The 26062-nt window shown below is 43.6% G+C and overlaps 1 protein-coding gene across 1 annotated transcript; it reads left to right on the plus strand.

Moving 5' to 3' along the window:
* Positions 1–19485: 19485 nt before the first annotated feature.
* Positions 19486–25523, plus strand: sost (sclerostin). Its single transcript, XM_084322526.1, has 2 exons — positions 19486–19931; positions 23122–25523. The coding sequence occupies exons 1-2, from the start codon at positions 19649–19651 to the stop codon at positions 23529–23531; spliced, it is 693 nt and encodes a 230-aa protein (XP_084178652.1). The 5' UTR covers positions 19486–19648; the 3' UTR covers positions 23532–25523.
* The last annotated feature ends 539 nt before the right edge of the window (positions 25524–26062 follow it).

The following is a 26062-nucleotide window of genomic DNA, read 5'->3' on the forward strand; positions in this document are numbered from 1 at the left end:
TTATGGCAAGTTTGCCCCGATGAAGGTCTTCTGACCGAAAGGGTGGCGTTTGTTTGATTAAAGAAGCCAGCATGGACCAAAGTCTGCAGGCTTCTCAAAGAATGCATTCCTAATCAAAGTAATGCAGAGACTGGTGTGAGTCACCTCAAGGATGAAAGAGGTCCACTGAATCATTCGTCTTGTTCATCAACGGAGGCCTCACATGACATCAGATTTACGGTTTGGGTGGAAAATGTTTGAGACTTGTTTATATGTATCAATGGTGAGTAACAGGATGTCCAATTAACCGTTTGAGGTGCAAGTCTCCTCTGGACCTGTATTGTATTACTAATCAACCATTTCCTACTGTATGTACGGTCATAAGGAGATAGTGGGGTAGCTCTGGCAGAATACTGGGTCAATACCAGTATTGCATGGGCAAGTTCTGGTAGTTTCTCTGGGGAGATTCCGGCCCAATGCTGGCAGTGTCGTCTAGGCTTCGGGCAGCCGGAACTGGCCCAGTGTACTTGGGCCGATTCTGGGGCGTCAGTCAAACCGCACCGGACTTGGGCCGAGTCATTTCTTCTGGCCTGACGGATCCGGGCCATTATTGGGCCAAAACCTTTTGGCCACCTGGGGATGGCGAGAAGACGGCAAGTTATGGGAGCTAAAGTACAACATCCCAGGTTGTTTGGTGTAACAGACTGTCTGGTGTGTCAGGTTAGGAATTCTAGAGCACCATATTCTTCCTCAGAATTCTGTTATTAGTCTTAGGCAGGTGAGCTGCAGAACCAACGTGTCTCCCTCTATAATACCAACCAAATGAGTCGCCCTTGGAGCATTTGTTGTTGGTTTATCAAATGACCCCTTCCAGGTTTTTTCTTTTTACAAAGGCAAAATCCCTACCGGTCTGGTTGATTCTTAAGGTTCCAAGAAGTGGCTTACTTTCTTTATTTCGCACATGTGGTTGGGTTCATCAAACAACTTGAGTATATGAACTCCAATCCTCAAATGGGTTCCCAAGTAATTCTTAACAGCTTTTTTTGTGTACGCCTCTCTCAGCTTTCATCTTTGTCCTCTTTTTAATGGCTTTATCAAATAGAAAGCACATGATGGTCTCCTTAAAACCCCATTCCGTTTTTCTTTTTACCGTTTCAATGTTGGGTTTACTCAAATTTTTTATCTATGGATGGAAAAAGAATTAGGAACTTTCCAAAAACCTATTGTAAATCAGAATTTGGATCTAATTCACTCTGGTGTTTACAGACATTACCAAATGTAAAGCAAATGCAATTGAAAAACTCACATAATGTCTAGTGTCTAGTGCTTATCGAGCGCTCACTCAATCAAATGGAGAGGGAAAACGTGGCTCCATTCTTATTTGTGGTGGTGGGGCTACACCTTTGTTTACATTCGGATCACTAACTGGGGCTTTAACGCCTCACATCCTAATATCACAGACACACGCACATACAAACACACACACACACACACCCTTGCATCACAAACGCAGGACTGAGTGGTGGAATGGTGGAGGGAGGAGGGAGAGAGACATGCACATCTGTGGCGCAGCGCTAATTATTAGGAAATATTGAGAGAGAGAGAGAGAGAGAGGGGGGAGTGAGGGAGAGAGAGAGAGAGGGATGGCTCTCAGATCCTCTTCCAGGCGCCTCGGCCCGGTGATGTTTCTTGTTTCATCTCCTGCTCAGTGGTTTTACAGCGCTTTGGTTTGCTGTGCCACATACAGGTCCTGCACGGCTGTTCACTGAGCGCACACACATACATAGACATGCATGCACGTGCACACACACACATACACTACAGTACACATGGACATACACACATACTGTAGACATTCAATTAAATTAAATTCAAACCTTTATTTATTCTCAAAAAGGACAATTGAGGTCACCCTTATTTTCAATGTCGTCGAGACTTACAGACATTTCAATACATACATTTTTTATAATATAATAATAATAAATACATTACATAATTACAAAATATAAATGTGCACAAGCACACTCTCACATACACAGGACACACTCACATACACAGGTGCACACATGCACTCCTGTTTATGTGAAATATGAGGGCATCACATCAGTACAATAGCTCATCAAACACAATCAGGACGTTGAATCATTTGTCCTCATTTGGTAGCGTGTTTTGATTTTGTGTGTAGTCTTGAAATAATCCAGATTTTTCACATAAACAAGCACACACACACAGTTTGTTGTAACTGCCATGTAAGGCTTGACACAAGATGGCTGGGACCACATTGAATATTTCTAAAGAGAGAGAGGAAGAAAGAGAAAGAGAGAGAACAAGAGAGAGAGAGAAGGGGGTTTGGGGTGGGGATGATGTTTCTCGGTTCCTTTCACCTCCAGCTCCGTCTGTTAGTTTGTGGGATGCTGTTATTGTCTGCTATAGGCAGTCATCATAATGATGCCAATTACTTCATAGGGATCACTTGATTATTGTCGGAGAACAAACTCGACGTTCTCAATTATGGACAAACAAAAACATCCGGACTTATTGCCGGCTGAGCCGCGGAGTAACATTTCAGTGGAAAGCACAATGACATTCAATACAGACTGCGACTTAACCAATCCGTGATCCAAATGCAAACAAATTGGGTACACAACCCGACAACCAAAAATGGAAAAGAAGTATGAATGTTTTGACTTTAGCTCTCTCTGATTTCTAATGTTAGGAGAGAGTGATGCGTGTTCAGAAATATTGACTGAACCATTGTGAGGAGGACCAAGAACTCCCAGCTAGCAAGCTAGTGCTCTGGGAGCCAAACAACCAAGAGGACCAAGAGGACGTCCCACGCCAACATACATGGATGTACTGAGGAAGGACGCAGGAGTGGAGAGCTCTATGGAACTGCATGGCCGGATGTATGGAGGACCACGATGATTGGAATCTCTGCTGGCAAACTTGTCTGAGGATGACCAAATGAATAACTCACCAACGTGTTCTGTGACTCGAGAGCTCAGCCACATCCCTGCGAGGAGAGCAGACCTCTTGCGAACTGCAGACACTATTTCCTCAACTATTTTCAACTGTAGTAGGTCCAACTCGATGACGATTGAAGAAATATATGGTTCACCAGGAGGAATCCCTCTGGGTGCCGATGCGGCTGAACACATTAGGGAGTTCCATGTCCGATTATCACAAGTCCTCCTCACAATAAAACGATAGGATTAAGGTTGAAAATTGGCAACGTGCCCTTTTAAAATGGGTGGCATTTCATTTTAATCTGCAGGTTATATGAGGCCCATGTCATTTGGGGCTACCAATTAATGAACAGCTGTGGAATATCACTGAGTGGTCATATTTATTTTATGCACTCCAGATGGCTATTTAGGGTGTGTTTGTATGTATTTAGGGTGTGTTTAGTGTGTTACCACCACCCAAATAGCATTGCCCGGGCCACGTTTGTTAGATTATGAGTATTTAAGCTTTCTTGTCTCATTTTAAAGGAACATGCCAACTTTTTGTGAAATTAGCTTATTTGCCATCTACCCTGGAGTTAGAGAAGCAGATACATACCCCTTTCTTCATGCATGCATTAGGCTTAGGGAACAGCTGCACCGTTAGCCTAGCTTAGCGTCATTCACTGGAAGTAGGTGTGCCAGTGTAGCCTAGTTCCCAACAGTCATGAAATACACTCCAAATACAACTCCAAAACGTTCCTGTAAACATGTTGTGACCTGTGTATTTACCACATGGAGAAATAAAACAAAATTTACATTTTCGTTTTCTAAGCAGATATATTCTCGGAATTTTTTTTTGCCGAACCACTGCTGCCTGGGCGCAGTGATTTCATCACCTCAAAAGCCCTGTTGTTTTTTGAAAAATGGGTAAAAGAATAAAAAATAGCCCTGTGTACATGTGACGTTCCAATGTAATGGTTAGCATCAGGCACGCGGTTGACCGGGCTCTCATGTGAGGTTAAAGCTACCACCCTGTTTACGTAGGAATCATCCTTAACACACTAACATCAGAACACCACAAGCATGACCAATGAAAGGTTTGTTGTAATATGTTCTACGGTATCATGCATGTGACCACGTCTAACCAATAAGCCTGCCGTTATGGCTAATCCAGAGCTAAACCACAAGAGAGACCTCCGCCGTGGAACGAAAACATGACAAGGTGGAACAGAACGCAGCGTTTTACCTTATAACTTCTGTTTAAACTGGTCTCTAACCGCCTGCGATTTGTTTTTACACCCACTGCCTGTATAGATTAAGAAAGGTAAAGGACTTTTTCGGGGAAACCGCACAGTGGGTGGGCTGTGTGTGGGGAAATGGCTTTTTATGCTCCGGCGATATCACCCGGCGAACTCCCTTTACGTGACAAGTCGAGGCGTGACCCCCGTTTATTATCCCTGCTCATAATTAGACTTTATTAGATTAGATACCAAAGCTGTGGATTACTTTCACATGCTTGTTATCTCGTTTTATTCATCCCATAAAAAAGCAAACTTGTGAGAGACTTTCTGAGTCGCTCCAAAACAAGCATCCCTCTGCCACATGGAGCGGGTGTGAACTCTGGTCTGCTCAGCAGCCGAGGGTGTTTGTACTTTCATGCTTAATTAGCGCACCTTGCGAGGTGTTCTGGGAGATTATGACATTGATGAAGAATGTGCTTGTACCCTTGTGCAGTAACAGTGCCAGGGTTCTCATGGTTGATGCCGGATTGGACAGGGTCGTCTCCGTTTTATTGGGGGTCGTAATTTTTTGGGCCAAGCTGCAATGCCGCAAGTCGTCATCATTTTTACTTTAAAGGTTGTTTACAAACCTATCCCATAACCCTAACCCCTAACCTTAACCACTTCGACCTACCTGGAAATAAAAAATAAATGTAAAGGGAAGTTTTTAAGCCTGGCCTTCCTTTCCTGGAATGGGACACTGATTTAGCACTTGGGTCCATGAAATGTTTGTGTGAGCTTTCATACCCAAATGTAAACCTCGGGCATCCACTGTTTCTCATCCATCATCTGCATACGGAGCTTTCTGTATTTTTAGGGCTTGGATCGGTAATATCTTAAGCTCGCAAAAACACTTGTCAGCAAATATTTGACACCTGATACTTTACTTTGAAAAGGCCACCATAGGAGGAACAACACAGGCACATGAGGACACAAACAAGTAGCAGTCGGCAGGCCTGTTAGTGCATTCAAAATCCTGTTTAATAACCCCTTAAAAAACATTAGCCAGGTCATTGTTTAATGTGAAAAACACAGAAGCACTCTCTGCAAGTTGTGTCGTGTGTGCGAGAGCTTCTGGTTGCAGCAGGATTCTGTGTGCAGGAAGGAAGTTAAAGGCTGTAAAGGTAAGGTTTTAAGCCTGGCCTTTCTTTCCTTGAATGGGACACTGAATTTATGGATCCATGAAATGTTTGTGTGAGCTCTCATACCCAAACAGGCTTTGAATCCTGGTTAGTAGACTATAAACCTACCTATAAGAACTCAATGGAAAAGTCTCATATTATGGAAAATGAGTTTTGCTTACTCTTTTTTTTTCTTTTTTTTTTAATGTTTGGGGGGGGGGGGGGGGGGGGGGGGGTTTGGTGTCCAAGCAGGGAAGGGAATAACAGATGTAAGATTTGACATGTGCTACACCCACCAAAAACAGCCTGTTGCATGTAAGAAGCAGAAGAACGTAGTGCTGGAAAATAAATAATTGAAATTAGATTTAGACTAGTTTCTTCTGAAAGAATGTCCACAGATTCAAGGAAAATAAACTAAATACATATTATGGGAACTTTAAAGGGGCATTCTGCCAATTTTGAACCTGAATCCTATCGTTCTGGTGTTAGGACGTCATGCGATTATCTGACATAAATGATATGTGACATATGTGACGGTAAAAATAGCAATCCCTATTGAATTCCTTATTTCCTTATTTCTCCTTATTTCTATTTTGTCGTCTACATGATTCAGTGTTCTCTGATGACATCACAGGAGGAGATATTCAAACTCATTAACTCTCAATAACTGTCAACCCAAAATAATGTGTGCAGAACAGTTCAGAGCCTTTGGGTTATGTGAGATTACATTCTAAATAAATCGGCTTTGTTTTTTCCAGTGAAGTGCCCCTTTAATTACCATCTCCCTGCCACCCTCGCCCTTCGCTCCCTCTTAAAAATGCCACCATCTCCACTGGGCACCTCATTCACCCACAACGATACACCCAGAGAGGGATGGTGCACAGTGCACACAGTGCAGAGCGTTCATTAATGAACCCATATGGCTACAATCCCACTAGCAGACCGCCTCCTGCCTTCTGCAGGGCCCAGCCGGCCTACACATGCGGCACCAGCCGCCGGAGCTTTCCTTGTGCGGCAGTGGGGGTTAAATAAACACTGCGCACACATAATTTATGGCTGATGTATAATACAGACTTGTAAACCTACGACCAACCCATCTAATAAAGAACGTTGACATTGAACATCAAATGGCAAGCATAGGTCACTGGGAAACTGACAATGCCAAACTAATTAAGCCGGGGGATTTCAAGGTTTGGGAAAACGAGCGTGGTTGTGTGTGCGCTGCTGAATCTCAGTTGCCAACCCTGGTCCCTTCTGATAAAGCCCTATGCAATCTGGGCTGTAACAAAATCCCAAGAGTGCGGAAAGGCAACGCGGAGGAGCATTCTGAGAGGATCCGGAGAGAGAGGAAAACACTGGATATGATTCGTTTTTATTTTGGAAGGATAGTTAAGTCTGGTTTTCGTAACCTCGACGATGTTGCGTGCAAACTGTTTAGCTCTTCCCCCAAACATCGCTGTCTGAAATCTTCACCTCCGGCCCAGGGGACTGTGTTGATACAGCCTGACATGTCATCCTAGAGGCATGTTCCTCTCAGAGAGAGTGAGAGAGAGCGAAAGAAAGAAAGAAAGAAAGAAAGAAAGAAAGAAAGAAAGAAAGAAAGAAAGAAAGAAAGAAAGAAAGAAAGAAAGAAAGAAAGAAAGAAAAAAGAAAGAAAGAAAAAGAAAGAAAGAAAAGAAAAAAACATTCTGCTGTGAATAATCTGCTGGGTAATTACTCGTACATCTAGGAATAGGCCTTGTGGCAGAACGTGTGGCGGTGTGCTGTGAGGCCTCGGGTGGTTAGTGTACGACCCAGTGGGGACTCTGAGATACAGCCAGCCACAGCTCCACTTCCCACAATCCGTGCTGCTGCTACTACTACTACTAAACGGCGCTACAGGAATAAAATTGAACTCCAATATGAACAGGCTGACTCCAGAGCTATGTGGCAGGGCCTCAAAACGATGACAGATTACAAAGGCACCTCCCTCAAACTGAACAGTGACATCTCCTTAGCAAATGATCTTAATACCTTCTATGCAAGGTTTGAGTTTGGGAATAACAACACCAGCCTACAAGCCACGGCAATGGGGGGGGGGGGGGGTCTGCTGATGGAGACTCAGTGTTCAGGGTAACAGAGCATGAGGTGAGGTGGACCTTTAAAAAATTGAATATCAGGAAGGCAGCAGGACCGGACGGCATCCCCGGCCGCGTCCTAAAAGTCTGTGCCGACCAACTGGCCCCGGTATTCACTGACATATTTAACCTGTCCTTAGAACAGGCTGTCATCCCCACCTGCCTGAAGAAGTCCACTATCATCCCTGTACCTAAAAAATCCAAGCCTGCTTGCCTCAACGACTACCGCCCTGTAGCTCTCACCTCCATAGCCATGAAGTGCTTTGAGAAGCTAGTAAAGGGCTACATCTGCTCCTCTCTCCCCATCAACCTGGACCCCCTGCAATTTGCATATCGCCCCAACAGGTCCACGGAGGACGCCATAGCCCATGTGCTGCACACAGCAGCATCGCACCTGGACAAGAGACAGGGGAACTATGTGAGAATGCTATTTATCGACTACAGCTCAGCATTCAATACCATAGTCCCCTCCAAACTCATAGCCAAGCTCAGGGACCTGGGCTTGAACTATGACCTCTGCCAGTGGGTCTTGGACTTCCTGACGGGCAGACCCCAGGTGGTGAGAGCAGGCAACTGCACCTCCTCATCCATCACCCTCAACATAGGGGCCCCCCAGGGCTGTGTTCTGAGTCCCCTCCTCTACTCCCTGTACACACATGACTGTGTGGCTCAGCGGAACAACAACACAATCATCAAATTTGCTGACGACACAGTAGTGGTGACCGAAGCAGACTACAGAGAGTGGCACGTTCAGCCGAACGCACAATTGGAGGGGGGCTTCCCACTCTCCAGAACATTTACAACAAGCGGTGCAAAGGTAAGGCTAAGAGAATTATCAAGGACTCCAGCCACCCAAACAACTGCCTCTTTGAACTGCTGCGGTCAGGCAAGCGATACCGGAGTCTCATGGCAAGCACAGAAAGACTCAGAAGAAGCTTCTATCCCCAGGCCATCAAGTTGCTCAATGAACAATAACACTATGCAACAACCATCAAATGTACTCACAGCACACACATCCACATGCACACACTCACTTTAAACAAACAACACACTGCAGCACCCACTCTCCACACTTTAGAACACCTAAACACACTTTATATTTATTGGTAAAGGATTTGCACTACAACTAGGGATGCTCGATATTGGCTTTTTTACCGATACCGATATACCGATATTGTCCAACTCTTAATTTCCGATACCGATATCAACCGATACCGATATATGTAGGGTTTCCCCCCCCCAAAAACTGAATAATTTCAGGTAATTAACCCTTTGATCGCCGGGGTTAAATTCATAATTTACCATCCCTCGCCAGCCCTATTTAACATGGAGAAGTTCCCCTTCTTTGCAGGGCTATAACTTTTTTAATTGTATTGCTAAATTGACATTATTATGGCCCATTCAACGTCTTATATCTATTGTTCAGGGTGTAGCAACGTTATACTTTTTCATTCACATATTCATACTAAAATACGGTCTAAAGTATAAGTATGTTTTTATCGTTTTCTGCAGCTTTCTCCAGAACTTGATTTATAGCCCTAAATGCATTATATTGATGATCAAATACAGTTTGGTAGGAATCTGTGCGAGATAAAAAAATTTCAACTGGAGATGCTTCTAGGAGTTACTACGTATGATCTGATGATGACCGGATGGGCGGGGGGTCATTTATAATTCCGTGGGCAACGTTATATCATTCATCTAGTGTGGGTGATATGATCATCAGAGCAGTTAGTATAGAATACATTAGAAAAGAACGCTGAAACTCACCGTACCTTCCTCGCGGCGTTGGGAGATGAGCGTGGAACAGAATTTTTTCTATTATGGGATGTCGAAATATCCGATCCATTTCCAGGTTGTATAATAGTATATACGTCCAAATCATGTTTATCGAGTTATTTGCACCGATCGGTGTTCACTGTGTCAAGATGGAGTCCTGCTAACGATCGCGAGTGCCCGGACGAAATATGGGTGAGCACTTCCTGTTTGGCGCGTCACTTCCTGTTGGGCGATCTGCCGATCGGCCACCAGATGGCGGTCTTAGAGAGTTGAGAGGGACTCACCAGTACATATAATGTCTCCGGGAGAGAAATATGATTTCGATCACAGATTTTTGAAATATTGATATCAAAGACGTGTTACGGCGTCTTCGGCAGAATGAGCATGGCGGGGAATGACGAGTTTCGGCGTCTTCGGCGATCAAAGGGTTAACATTACATGTCTCTTGTTGTGGAATTAACACAACATTATGCATACTTTTGACAATAAATAAAATCAGAATTTGTTCTTACTTGCTTGCCTGGGTAAATAAAGGTTATAGAAATGTAAAAAAAAATTATAAAAAAAATGTGAAAACCGATACCGATATTTTCCGATATCAAATTTGAATGCCGATATCGGCCGATAATATCGGTAGGCCGATAATATCGGACATCCCTAACTACAACCCATACCTCAGTACACCTTACTGTAAATTGTACCTAAATTGTACCTCATCCCATTTCTGCTTTGCACTATATAGTATTGTATATTAGTATATTGCATAGTATATTGTATATTGTATGGTAACTCAGTTACTTCTATTCTGCATCGAACATTGTACATATGTATATACTACTGAACACTGTGTCTACGTACGTGACTTCTATTTTTACTTCAATTTTTACATGCTATACTATTTTATTTCATACTTATCTTTTGTCTAGCACAGTCTCTGGAGCGTAACAGAAAGAAGCATTTTGTATAAAAGTATTCTGTACTTCTGTATGACAACTATTAAAGAAACTTGAACTACTACTACTACTACTACTACTACTACTACTACTACTACTACTACTACTACTACTACTACTACTACTACTACTACTACTGCTGCTACTACTACTGCTGTTACTACTACTACTACTACTACTACTACTACTACTACTACTACTACTACTACTACTACTACTACTACTACTACTACTACTACTACTACTACTACTACTACTACTACTACAACTACTGCTACTACTACTACTGCTGCTGCTACTACTACTAATGACCTGGCGCAAGAAATCAAGCAAGCCAATCTTGGTATTCCAATAGATAATATAATCCGAAGTATTTTATTGTACGCTGATGATATTGTTCTGTTTGCAGAAAATGAAGCAAATTTACAAAACATGTTGAATATTATGAGTTCTTGGTGCATGAAATGGAGACTTGCGATTAACAGTGAAAAAACACAGATTATGCACTTCAGGAAAAAACATGAACAGCAGAGTAGCCATAAGTTTCAATTTGGACCAACGCCCCTGATTTACACACATTCTTATAAATATCTTGGTTTCACCTTTAATGAGTACATGAGCTTCATAGAAGGAAGGAAAATAATGTCTGAGTCAGCAGGAAGGGCGCTAGGGGGTGTGTTGAGTAAAATGAAAGTGTGCACTGACCTTGGGTTTTCAACATTTACACAATTATTTGATTCAATGGTGGGTTCTGTTTTATTTTATGCTGCTGGAGTCTGGGGTTTTGATGATGCACCTGAATGTAATGCGATCCAGAACCGGGCCATAAGATACTTTTTAGGAGTCCATAAATACACACCAAAAGGGGCTATAGAAGGGGACATGGGGTGGGACTCTTGCTTGGTCAAGCAAAAAGGTGAAATGGTGAGGTTATGGAACCGCCTGGTCCAGCTGCCAAATGGCAGGGTGACTAAAAAGATTTTTAATTGGGACAGAGCACACGGTCATCCCTGGTCAAGAGAGATGTCCATGATTTTTTCGTCTACTGACTTGAGTATGATTTTTATGAACAATCTGCAGTGTAAGGTTCACATAATTAAAACAAAATTATCAACAATCCATCAGGATAAGTGGAAGGTGGAGATTTGGAAAAAACCTAAACTTAGAAAATATGTTGCAATTAAAAATGAGTATTTTACTAAACCTTATGTAATGTTAAACTTAAAGAGAAGACAGAGGTCTCTGTGTGCCCAGTTGAGGTCTGGCACCCTACCATTGGCTGTGGAAGTGGGTAGATTCCAGGGTAAACCTGAGGAGGAGCGGTTGTGTGTTCTGTGTGATCTGGGAGTGGTGGAGGATGAATATCATTTTGTTTTTTATTGCCCTTTGTACACCGCTTTGAGGAGGGCTTTTTTTGAGAAAATTCTAATTGTAAATCCGGATTTGTTTTGGCAGTCTGAGAGTTGTATGTTGAGTTTTTTTTTTGTGGAGGACATCTTTGGTTTTGCAGGATTTTTGGAGAAGGCATGGCACTTGAGACAAAACACACTGTATCCTATATATTGTATTTGAATTCATCTTGTTTTTCTGTTTATTTACATTGAGTACAGCTTGTGTTATATTACGTTTTATTGTATTTTCTTATAGCCATCTTGGTCTATATGTCATTTGTTAAGTAATTGGTAAAGTATATTATTATATACTTATTGTTATGTGTCTTGTAAGCCCATATGGGCTGGGCATACATCTGTATGTAAGACGAAAATAAAAAAATATCAAATCAAATCAAACTACTACTACTACTACTACTACTACTACTACTACTACTACTACTACTACTACTACTACTACTACTACTACTACTACTACTACTACTACTACTACTACTACTACTACTACTACTACTACTACTGCTACTACTACTGCTGCTGCTACTACTACTACTACTACTACTACTACTACTACTACTACTACTACTACTACTACTACTACTACTACTACTACTACTACTACTACTACTACTACTACTACTACTATTACTACTACTACTGCTGCGGCTGCTACTACTACTACTTGGCTGCCTGCGAGGCTGTATCAGTGGACATATTTCCTGGTGATTGCTCTGTGAGAAGTCCTCAGACAAACATTTGAAATGGAGAAGGGGTTTGAATGGAGAACAGCCAATCTCTCCCACATGGAAACCACATGAAAACACCTTGCAGTAGAGCCAAGGAAGAATCCCTCTCATGACTTACGGCCTCATAATGCCTCAAGCGGAGCTACCTTGAGGCACACTCAATCAGTGGCATGATTAGGTGGGGGCGGCGGGGGTAGAGACTAACTGCCCCAACTGCAACTGCCCTTTTTGTCTTAGTTCCCCAAATGCCCTTTTCAGACTGGCTGAAGCGGTCACCCAAAAATACTTTTTCAATGCATAACCAAAAATGCATGCCAGAGGATCACTTTGTAATTTATAAGAGGTACTCATACTGTACAGGTAGGGAGGGACCAGAGCCTGAAGTCCTGAGCAAAGACCGTGCCTGGGCCTCGTAGAGACCAGATCCTTAAGCCCTGAGCAGAGACCGTGCCTGGGCCTCCTCTCCGATAGGCTGCTCCAGGACAGTGGATTTAGACGTTTGGTGTCTCAAGCTGGACTAGGAGAACTATTGCTAGAGCTAACTGTTATTTTCTAACTGTTTCCCATTCAAGGCCTTTGTAAGGTTTGCTGAAACTGGACTGTGAAAGCATGCAGCAAGGTGCTACTGAAAGGTATAACCACTACAGTCATGACCAAAGCTAAGACCTTGGCTTCATTTTTGTACACCAGAGCCTTTTTAAACGCGGTTCGTTTACACTCACAGAACAGCGACGGGGTTGTCAGCTAGGGACTACTGAAAGGTTTTTTCCCCCGAATGGGAAATGCCTTCTTCAAAGTGTGTTACTTTTTACAGTCACGGCTGCACAATGCTCTACTTACTGTATGTTAATAAATCATTTTCAGTGTGTGACAATGTGCAGATATGGGTTAGAATGAACAATGTATATATATGAACAGTTGATGGATCTTATTGTCAAGGCTGGAGGAAAGCAAAGAGAAAAAGTGGTCTTGGAAACCTCAGTGAGAAATTGATACAGAGCAGAATGGTCATCAATACCAGGATATTTTCAAAGAGGTCCAGGGTGCAGCAATTGATCAATATTATGCTTCTCTTTGTAGTTGACACTAATTTTTATGTTATTTTCACATGTGCAAAGTAATGAATGTAGTACTCATACAGGGATACAAAAATAAAATAGCTAAGCCCAAGAATGCATTTGTTGCTGATAAATTCAAGACCCCTTAAGAGGAATCACTCTAGTGTTAAAGGTACACTCTGTAAACATTTGGATAATTTACAATGAAGACTGTATTAGACTTGGCCACATACAATTTTGTGGAATTAGCACGTCATTTAACAGTTACTAGGCCGTCCTCATTTTTACAGGCGTATTTCACGTATTGTCGAGTCTATGCCGTCCTCATTACGAAAAATCTAGCTTTGGATAAGTTCAGGCTAAGACGTTGGCTCGTGTTGAGATATTTGACCTTTTCAGAATATGTGGCTCATGATGACAATTTTGCCCCTTGGTAGGGGCGACAGTGGCTCAGGAGGTAGAGCAGTCTCACCATACACACATAGAAAGACACACACACAAATACACACTCTACACACACACACATGCGCGCGCGCACATACACACACACACACACACTCACCACACACACATAGAAAGACACACACACACTCACCACACACACACACTCACCACACACACATAGAAAGACACACACACACACACACACACACACACACACACACACACACACACACACACACATACACACACACACACACACACACGTTGTCCCGGCTCTGCTTTTTTGGACCACAGAACGAGCTCCAGATTTAATAAACAACATCACTGGCAAAACTATTTCTAGCTATTTAGAGGATGTCACATTTGAAATGTTCTGTAGAAGTCTCACACAAGGCACATTAATTAATCTTTACAGATTAAAGCAATGAATTCAGTCTTAATGCTGCGACTACACTCAAGTCTTTCCAACAACATCTTTTCTCCATTCTGTGTACATCACAGTAAGCCCTTAATGACTTTGTAATGGCGACTTGGATAGCTTTTGTGCAGTTTCTCCCATCTCCCGCTGGGACACAACCTTGCAATGTGTTTGACCTATGCTGAAAATATTGAGAAGGGTCTATATGTTTCACAAGAACATTTACATTTGCATGTTTACATCCTCTCCAGGGATCCTCTAACAATGCTTCCTAGAGTGGAAATGCTGATCTAAGTCAGTGACAAAGTCTGCACGACCTCTTCTAACTTGGAATTTTCATGACGCATAATTACACTTAGAAGAAAAACACCACCACCAACAACAACAGCAACAAACAAGCAGACCACATAAGACAAGAAAAGATACAAACACAGACAGATACACAAATGCTCGAGACAAAAGATACACAAAATAAATAAATAGAATAAAATAAATAAATAGGAGGAGGGGGTAGAACAACAGTACAATGATGTAAGACTTGAGGCGACAGTACCCTTGTGAAAAAGGCCCCATGGCAGTTTGATGGCAATTTTTGTTCCACCATTGTACTGGCCACTGTACAAGATAATCTACCATACATCAGACCATTGTACTGGCCACTGTACAAGATAATCTACCATACATCAGACCATTGTACTGGCCACTGTACAAGATAATCTGCCATACATCAGACCAGCATATCCAGGTACTTTTGTGGGAAACACAGACACTGTTCCTACTGTGCGCTTATATTGTTTGAAAAGTTTATTTTGTTTGTGCATCATGTTAAATCAACCACTTTTCACCATTGAGCATTCACACCACCATAAGTTAGGTTTGATCCATTTTCAGGCATGACATGTTTCCTCAGTCAGCTGCAGGATATGTCCTCATTTCCCTACCTGGACATTTAATATTACACTTGTGAATCTCCAAGTGACCTGAAACTACTTCTACTTCTGCACCCAAACAGTGCAGTAGAGCAGTCATCTGGTTATCTGGAGGTTCCCGGTTCGATTCCTGCTCCTCCCGGGAAGCGCGTCGAGGTGTCCTTGAGCAAGACACTTAACCCCTAACTGCTCCCGATGAGCAGGTTGGCTCCTTGTTGCACCGTCAGTGTGTGAATGTGTGAGTGAATGGGTAAAATGTGAGGAACAAATAATTGTAAAGCGCTTTGGATAAAAGCCCTATATAAATGCACCATTTCCCATTTATTTACCATTTACTCCTCGGGCCACCACCCTGATCATAGTGTCGTCTTCTAACGGGTCGAGGCTGACTCTAGATCACCACTTTGAGAAGCTGTTGTGAATATGGACCCAGACTATACTACTCCCAATGCAACTTGGAGAGAACCTGCCAGTAATACCTTTCCAGGAACGGACGCCGGGAGGCCCTGAAATCTGGGGTTTGATGCTACTTTGCATAACCACCCCAGACACGTTAAATGAAATATACTGAAAATATTTACCTTTCCAACTTGAAGTTAAACATAGTAGAGTTTTGGGCACACAATGTTGCAACAATATCTCGTTATTTACTTTCAGGGCTCTGTGATTATCCTGTGAAAGGAAACGACCATCTATTTCAAACCTGTGTGGTCAAGACAGCTCTGTGACCTATAGTGTGATGAATCACTCACTTTCACAACATTAATCACGAGGAGTTTAATGTTTTGTTTATGTACCTCAGACATTTTGTTTTTCTCCTACGCCATAATAAATACCCCCTCCTCCCCACCCCCCCCCCCCCTCCACCCCACCACCTTATCCCTCTCTCTCTCTCTCTCTCTCTCTCTCTCTCTCTCTCTCTCTCTCTCTCTCTCTCTCTCTCTTTCTCTCTCTCTCTCTCTCTCTCTCTCTCTCTCTCTCTCTCTCTCTCTCTCTCTCTCTCTCTCTCTCTCTCTCTCTCTCTCTCTCTCTCTCTCTCTCTCTCTCTCTCTCTATCTTTCTTTTTCACTCAGTGCTGGCAGTCCTCTCACAAATCTGGCCAGCATCTGATTGTTATTTAGACCTCTCTCTCTCTCCCTCCCTCTCTCTCTCTCTCTCTCTCCCTCTCTCTCGCCTCTCCCTCTCTACTGTTATCATGATAAAACACTGGAGCTGGAGAAGCCAGAAAACTCTTGTGAAGAAACCCAACAAGGTCTAAATTGAGACTGTGATTGACATGCGTCGGACAGAAGGCTATAATCAGCGCCGACTCTGTGGCGGACAGTGGGACCATCCGCTCCTCTAGAATCTCAGCACAACCTCTGTAAGGGTTCTACACACTAGGAGGGCACAGATGTCTCCTCAGATTACTGCAGAGAGGGAGAGTCTGTGCTTATAAGATACATTTACATATAGATTCTTAAAGAATTTGACTTGTATATGACATTTTTTATTTCATAATTCATCGCAACTCAAAATAACGGTCCTGTTTTTACTTTGATGTTTATGAACATTACAAATGTGAACAAACCTTTTACAGGCCACATTTATAAGTAACACATCATTTTCAGTCCTTTATTCAATGGTTCGGACAATAACCTTGAGTGTTAAAATAAATCGTGTTCAGTGGACTTTCAAGATTGCAGAGTGGTCCTAGAGGGGAGTATTTCACAAAGCAGCAAGTTGGCCACATAACTTGAAAAAGATTGAACTATATCTCTATGTTTTGGATTTGAAATCCATAAAAGTAAACTTGAATATTTTAGGAATTGGTTTTGGAATATAGAGTAGAATGGGACACACTCCCTAAAACCTTGCTATCTCATTTATAACCTTAACCTTATAAATGCCCTATACCTCAACCCCCCATTGGATTTGGCGCATGATACTGTACATGACACACCATGTTTTAGTCATGTAGAATGTATTAAACACAACATATGTTACGAATTCCATATGGAGCAAATTAATTTAGTTTGAGACAACGTGTAATGCAGGGGCACATTTTCCACTAGGGACAGGGGGGGACATGTCCCCCTCACTTTTCAAAATCTTGTTTTTGTTCCTCTCACTTTTTACAGTCCAAAAAAATTACATTATATAATGTTAATTAATATGCAAGCCTTTTTCTGTGATGTGTGCGTTTGTGCAATGACATGTCGAGAGGAGTACTATGGCTAATTAAAAAGACAACAGGGCTTTTGAGGTGATGAAATCACTGCGCCCAGGTAGCAGTGGTTCAGCAAAAAAAAAAATCAGAGTATATATCTGCTTAGAAAAACTGTAGAATCGTTTTTTATTTTTATTTCTCCATGTGGTAAATACACAGGTCACAACATGTTTACAGAAAGTTTTGGAGTTGTATTTGGAATGTATTTCGTGACTGTTGGGAACTAGGCTACACTGGCATACCTACTTCAGTGAATGGACGCTAAGCTAGGCTAATGGTGCGGACGTTCCCTAAGCCTCCAGGGTAGATGGCAAATAAGCTAATTTCCCAAATAGTTGGCGTGTTCCTTTAAATGGAAATCATCGTGGGTATTATTTGAGCTTCACGCGAGTGCGTTCTTCACATGCATGGAAAAATCAATCACGCAATAATTGTGTGCCCCCCCCCCCCCTTCTCAGATGAAAGGTACGCCCTTGGAATGTACCGTCTGATGAATCTTTGAAAGTAATCAGTTACATCACTCGCCATTTCAGAACAAATAAATAAATAAAATAAAAATCCTCCCTTCTCCCAGAGAAAAGTGACGCTTCGCTCACTCCATCCTTCACGAGACACATGATAAAAGCTCCCATTGTCAGCATAAAGTGTGACCGGCCGCTGCGGATGGGAAAAGAACAACCAAAAGAATGATCCCCGCTGCGCTGACTGACAGACGTTATATTTACGACTCTGCGTACAATATCATTATTTTAATTCTGTGTTATCCTCAATCATGTCCACCACTGTGATGTGTGATAGATGGCCAGTTGGCCACGGTCGTTTGTGCCCTGATTTAGGGCTTGAATAAAAGTAGATGGACCGTGAGGCCTGCATGTATCATTATGGAAGCGTCTGCGTCCCTCAAATGAATGGGTATGAGGATGTGTCAAAACAATGATATCGACCGTGAATATGAGTGTATGTATAAGAGCGCTCTCTCATATCGGCGCCTTTATTTTTACCATTTGAGTTATTCTCTTTTGGCTCGTCCCCCCGCATGCCTGTGTCCTAAAAAGGGACTTTGACAGTTTGATCACAAGGAAAGGCCCTAATCTTAATTCTATCTTTCCCCTCAGAAGACATGACCTGTTTATCCTTTGCCTCTAGGGGGCAGTGTTTGAACAAAGGAGCCTTCGTCTTTCAGCACTCTCAGACCAAAGCCCTGTCTCAGACCTGTGATTCCAAGGATGCCAAGGCTTTTCAGATTGTACAAACAGTCTGTCCAAATAGTATTATTTAAACCAGACCTTTTTAGTTCTTCGATAATTGGGGGGGGGGGGGGGGAATACATCATGAGGGTAGAAAAAAAGAAATTATCTTGGCGTGAATAACTTCTATAGATTGAAAAATTCTTTGGTGGTAATTTTTCCATGGGCTGAATTTGTTTGTATAATTATTTGGCCTATTGGGCTTCCTTTTTGCCATAATTTTGAGTCCTATCTGAATTGTGGAGAAAATACACCTCTTGGAGTGAACTTGGTCAGGACCAGTGAATTTATTTGCTTTGTGAAATTAATTCAGGTTTGAACATTTAAATCTTTAAAATTGCTTACCCCTTTAATTGTTGAATTAATTAATTAAGAAACAAAATGTTCCCCGGAGAGTGGCATTGCTGGCATAATCAATGAGACCTGTGTTGATGTTATCAAACATAATCAGCTTATTGTGTGGCATATTAGATAGCTTCTGTGGAACATCTCTCTCTCTCTCTCTCTCTCTCTCTCTCTCTCTCTCTCTCTCTCTCTCTCTCTCTCTCTCTCTCTCTCTCTCTCTCTCTCTCTCTCTCTCTCTCTCTCTCTCTCTCCCCACTGCGCCCGGGGACGCATTCCATGCTAAACCACTTCAAAAAACAGTCAAATACTTTCGAGACGCGTAGTGCCGCGTGAATCACTGGGGCAGGAGAGGAAGATACACAAATTCCAACAACAACAACTCAGTCAGATGTGTGGATGCGCTGTCTCACTCAACACGTTCCCAAACACGCGGCGCGCTGCGCTCCTCTCCTCTCTTCTTGTCCTTGCGCACGACGCACCCCCCTCACCCCCCCACCACCAGTTTCTCAATGAATTTGAGCCGAGGCGCGACCCCTCCCACTTTGTGTAAGCGCCTAATTGTCCGTTTTGACGAAACCTGGGAAGGTTTAAATACCGCGTGCGCCTCTTGTAGGGGTGGAATTGACCAACTCGCCCCACAGTGTACATCTTGCCAACGTTTCCGCGCTCCGCCGCCGACCGATCAGCATGCAGGTGTCTCTGCCGCTCCTCGTCTCCAGCGCGCTGCTGCTGCTGCTCCAAGGATGCTGCACCGCCGTGCGCGGCTGGAAGGTGCTGAAGAACGACGCCACGGAGATCAGACCGGAGCTGTTGTCAGTAGATACCCGGACAAGCCAGGACGCAATACAGCAGGCATCTCAAAACAACAACAACAACAACAACAACAACAATAACAACAACAATAACAACAATACTATGAATAACAGGGCGAAAAACGGGGGGAGGAGGACAGCGAACACGGTCTCCTATAGTGAGTATTCTCCTTCTGAAATATGTGTCTTACTGAAATTAATATCTAGATTATTATGTGTCTTAATTATGCCGCCACTCAATGTGGAACGCAATGGATTCTGATTCATTTTGAAATTATTTGAGCAAACCTCGATGGCAATTAAAGAAATGTATCACCAAATTGACTAATTAAGGTTAAATAATCAAAATGGATTAGGAAGAATAAGCATATAGGCTATGGAAATGTTGTTTATACAATTAAATATAGGCTATGGAAATGTTGTTTATACAATTAAATAGGTTACTTAACGACGTCTCAATGTCTCAAATTCTGCTCAGTGGCCGGTGCGCTCGGCGGTCTATAATAACCACACACATCATTTTGGGAATACAAAAAAAAGTAATTCAATGAAATTATAATGCAATAGCCGTGCCTATTTTTTTTGTATATATCTATAACAATAAAAATACAATTTGAATATTGCTTTTCAGAGAAGTCCCAGAGGAGCCATATAAACAATTTACAAACAGTTTATAAAAGATCCGTATTTTGTCTTTCTCGTTCATTAAATTGTAGATTAAAACATTAGCGTGTGAAGCATGGAAATGAAATGGAATTCATCTGTGAACGTGCGACTGGCGTGTCAACGATATATCCACAGAACGTATTTAATATTTCTATTTCATTTCATGTTTACTTGTGATGTTCGGGATCAGAACATTGTTATTGTGTGTGGAGAGAGAGTGTTATTCTTGGCTCTTAATTCTGCACAGACACACATGTCTGTGGTTTGTTCTTCGCCACACATTCTGAAGTGGAACATTTTAGAGACAGAGAGGTTTTCACATCATCATCATTTCCCTCGCAGTTATACGATTAGTCAAGTTCTACTTACACCATAACTGTTTGATTGCAACAATATGTCTTCACAATAGGAACGCCACAATTTGTTCTTCGGGGGGATGTCTTGAGGGTATTTGGAAATAGTTTTTTGTTTTTTAATGCAACACTGACTTTGAGAATGACTCCCACCTGTGGTTCGTAATGCTTGCACTATACACCAATACATTATATTCTGATTAGCACAATATCCTGCTCGCTTCATCAATTCAAGATGGGCAGCTGTGCGATTTTTCCCATACTGCAGTTTTGCCTTAATTCAATAATGTCGACTCAAAGAAGACACCGTCACACTGGACAAGAAAATTAGATGCCGATTATGTTGATAGCTGATGGGTAGGCGATTTAACACGTGAGATTAAATTGTGATCGTCGTCGATTATTCAACGGATTGCCAAATCTCTCCCACAGGTGCTGGGTGTGGGAAAACACATGATAAAAAAACAACAAATCCACAGATTAAAATACGATCACATTTTGACAAAACAGTTGCACAATCTCTTCACACATGGCTCTTCCAAGTTCCCACAGTGGGGGGGGGGGGGGGGGGGGGGGGGGAGACATGTATCTCCCGCCCGCAATAAGGAACAATATCCATGGAGTCTCGCACAGGGAGACAACAATCTACTGGATCAAGTTCTCAGATAAATGTGTTGGTTGGTCTATATGCAGCCCTGTGGGGGGGGGTTGGCCAAGGTTTCCCATGGTCCCCATGGGGTCGTGGCAGGGCCGGTGACCCTTGTCTGGCCCCTCTCCACTGTTCTCCTCATCTCCCAACGCTGGGGAAAGGGGTGTTAAAGACAGCTCACTGATGTGTGATGAAAATGAACAGTGCCTTGTTTCTCATCAGGGGTGGTTTTTCAGACACAGGATAAAAGAGAGGTTTATCACCACTTCTTGGTCCAGGCTGCCAAGCCAGAACTTTGGTCACAGTTTTCCACCTAAAACGTTGTTTATTAACCTAAACCTCTTACCTTAACCCTAACCATTACCTTGACCCCTAATCTTAGCATCACTTAAACCTAGCCTCGAAACAGAGATAGGCTACAGTTTTTTCTACAACAAATCGATTTTAATCGATATTGTGTTTTTCATTTGTTTTCATTTGTGTAACAGAGCAAGCAGAGCCTATAGGATTCAAAAACACATGCTTTTGACGTAGCCTTCTAACCGACATCTTGGGGGGTACCGTGACCATTTATGAAAACTGCAGCACAATGTCAGGTTGTAGACAAAGCACACTGTGGAGCAGACCCTCAGCCCTGGCGACAGGACAAAAGCTAGATCAGGTTCATGCGGAGAGAGGGAGGGGGGGAAGTCATCTCACATAAATCCTTTGTTCAGCCCTTTTGTACAAAGAAAAGCCACGTAGGAAAACAGATCCCTGTTGGAGTGTATCAGACACTTCCTCTGCCCTTTCTTACACTCCGCTTGTAAAAAAAAAAAAAAAAAAAAGAAACGGACCAGGCATAACTCAGGCGTAAGGCTGTTAAAATGCAGCAGGTAAAATATCAGAGTATGGCTACACACAGAACGAGGTCTTTCGTATCAATTTGGAGGATGTCCAATATTGTGTCCAAAAATTGTATCCTTGAATTTTTTTACCTTAAAATAACCAGACAAACTATTTACTCGCGCATCGCCGCATTCGTTTCCTCCGGGTGCTCGTTTCGTGTGCCAGCTTTCGTTCCGACTCGCGTCCCCCTCTAGGTTTGATTGAGCTGTTAAATGGCACTCTGGTCTGGATTCGCCATCAGTTGATTACTGCCAGCTGGAGCACCTTGTTAAGCCCCATCGTCGGCTAATGATCAGACCATGCAACAAGTTCAGTTAATCTGATCAGACCTTGTACGCTGAGTCCTTAAACAAATGTACAAACATTGATATTACGCTGCATTTATAAATCTACAGTGCACAGTGTTCATATTATTTGAGTGTGTCAGAATCAAGATGAAAAGGCCTTGCTGGCTCAGCCCCCGTTTTGACGTTTAGCCCAACAGTGAAACAAAAAAAGAGTTTACAAACATTTGACATGAACCACAATCTGCTTTGTGGTACATTTAGAATCGTGTTGTGTTTTCCCACTAACGCTGAATAATACATACGTTAAAAGGAATAACAGCAAGCGCAGTTGAAACCCGACCCATGACAATACCACAAACGTTGACAAATTCAGCAGATATTGGAAAGAGACGCAGCTGTAGCGCCAGATACATTAACTGAAGATGGTCCCTCCAGTGTGTGGGACTTCAAAGGGGTTTTCTTGGACCGAGGCCCACGAGTGTAACTGTGATATCCTTCCCTCCAGGTGCCTCCGAGCTGAGCTGCAGGGAGCTCCGCTCCACCCGCTACATCACCGACGGCTCCTGCCGCAGCGCCAAGCCCGTCAAGGAGCTGGTGTGCTCGGGCCAGTGCATGCCCGCCCACCTCCTGCCCAACTCCATCGTCCGTGGCAAGTGGTGGAGGAGCAGCGCATCGGACTACCGCTGCATCCCCGCCCACTCCCGGACGCAGCGGGTCCAGCTGCAGTGCCCCAACGGCAACAGCCGGACTTACAAAATCCGCGTGGTCACCTCCTGCAAGTGCAAGCGCTACAGCCGCCACCACAACCAGTCGGAGGCCAAGGAGGTGCCCAAGCCGCGCCGCAACAAGAAGCACAGCCGCCTGTCCCAGGGCCGCGACAAGAACAACACGCCGCTGCTGGGCAACTCGTACTGAGGCCGCCACCCCGCCACGTCCTTCCGTACAAGGACAGAGACTGAAGCACACTCTGCTCACACACACACATACGCACATGTTAACCAACACGCCGACCAACATGGCTCCTTCCGTAGGAGGAGGAGGAGCAGCGTGAGACATTTCAAAGAAAGGGAATTCATAAGCTATTTGTTGGACTGATCTTATGTTGTGTGTTTAGCACCATAAAGGCACTATCCAATTTCTCCAGATGATTTTCAACATATTTCCGGGCTTTGTTTATTTGCATGACCGAATGAGTGGACATACAATGCCAGGGCTTGCCATGTGACCCGATCTGGAGAAGTAGTGATCCCTTCCGTAAGATATGAGTGTCTGGTGATCACACACGCCTGCTCCAAACATCCCTGGCCTTGCCTCCCCTCTCGCACTCTTGAGGCTTCCATCCCACCTGTACAAACACATAGCAGACACACACACACACACACACACACACACACACACACACACACACACACACACACACACACACACACACACACACACACACACACACACACACACACACACACACACACACACCACAGCTCTTGTTAAAGGTATATCTTAATGCTTCGACCCGGTTGTAATCCATCTCCTCTGCGGTGTATATTGGAGCATGTGGCAGCGCTGGGGCTTCAGGGGGCTCTGGAGATGGGATGCTGACGGGCCTGAAGAGCCCAGGCCCAGTCATCTGGCAGCCCGGCAAGGGCTTCACTCCACACCGGGACACTCCCTGATCATTCCCCAGACCGCGGCAACTCTGAACACAGAGCTGTCAGTCAAGATAGGGCCCTACTCCCATAGGACCTGATGGATAGAGAGTGAGAGGGAGAGAGAAAGAGATAGAGAGAGAGAGGGAGAGGGAGAGAGAGATAGAGAGAGTGAGAGAGGGAGAGAGAGAGAGAAATAGAGAGAGAGAGTGCGTGCGTTAGTGTAAGGGAACAGTTGTGTCAGCACCCCAATACGAAGGGGGCACTGGGCATTCCTGCAACTCGTCTTAATTGCTAAATGAGCCCATTCCTGTGTTTAGGATTTGAGTCATAAAAAGCCATTTCCTCTGGACATAGCCGGTTCCTGTTTGCTGGAATTGTACAAAAAGGGTCCACATGTGCGGAGGAGGCTTGGAGGGTTGCTTTGTTTCCTAGGGGCAGAGTATTCTCCAACACTCCCACACTGGAACACATTTTGTAACAAGCAAAATAACATTACAATCAGCTAGCCACGTCCACATCCCCCCTGTCCGTCGTGCTGTAGCCAGCGTTGTGAGATGCCTACAGCGAGAACGCCTCCGCTCCTCCTCTCAGTCCCAATTCTCGGAAATCTCAGAGACAGGAAAAATGAGAATTGAAAATAAGAAAAAATACAAAAACTGTCTAAATTTGAATTGTATTGGCTATCGCAGCACCTACAGGACGCAGAATGGAAGAGGCAGCTGCGTGATGCTCAGTCTGCCGATGCTGTCGGCAACGCGGCCTGCTCGCTCTGCGACTGCTGCCACAGACCGGGCCTGCATCTCATGAAGATTTGGAACCTTTCCGCTCATTGTCAGCATTCCGTTGTTTTCGCTCATATTGCTTCCTGATTTCGGTTTTCCAAACTGTACTGACAATGTTTGTTTTTTCTTTTCAATTGTGTGTTTGAAATAGCAACTGGAAGGGATTTCTTAGTGTAAGCAGAGAGTTACCATGTATAGCTTGATTGTACATATTGTATCTGTGTGGTCTCTTGGAACGGTGCCCTCTCATGACAGGGCGCTAAAATGCGGGGAGGGGGGATTGCTACAGACGCAAAGAAAGGACTGTTACAAAGAATGAACTGCATATTTATTTTTTATTTCCACATTTAAATTATTTATGCAACCTTTTGTAGTAAAAATTATAGTCATTATTGTCATATAGTATAATAGAGACTTTCAAAATGAAATACTGTACAGTACATGAATAAAAGTAAAGGCAGATATATTTGAAAAGGGCTGGCGTGCTTGTCATCATTTCTCTCCCAACGAGGCTTTCCCCTCCCTCTCTCTCGTCCGTACCTGTGCACATGTGTCTCGTGAAAACAAACACAAGCAATTAGGAAGTTGAGGTTTCGCTGCCCTTTGGGACGTCTGGCGAGGCTCACAAAAGGAAAGGAAGAGGGGGATTTGCACAAAGGAATTCACTCGTGAGACGTCCACCCGCGCAGTCACAACACTAACGTTCCTTTTGTTCAGGGGGGGGGGGGGGGGGGGGGGGATGCGAGCCGCAAGCCATCAGTCAGCCTGCTCCCCTCTCTTACCTTTCCTCCTGCCAGGCTTTAAGGCTCGAGACACCCGGAGAGATCAAGAGTTCAAAGCTCATCTCTCCTCACTTCATCTCAAGAAGCTTTCTGCGTGGCTCATCACAGGCCGCTCTTCCCCACAGCGCTGGCATCACTCAGCCGGAGCCTTTTAACTCGCAGACAAACGGCAGTTTCTGGAACCTAGGCACTGAAAATGTACCCGACAAAAAAAAAGGAGGTGTTTATGATGA

Source organism: Notolepis coatsorum, assembly GCF_963971535.1.
Source record: "Notolepis coatsorum genome assembly, chromosome: 10".
Lineage (NCBI taxonomy): Eukaryota > Metazoa > Chordata > Actinopteri > Aulopiformes > Paralepididae > Notolepis > Notolepis coatsorum.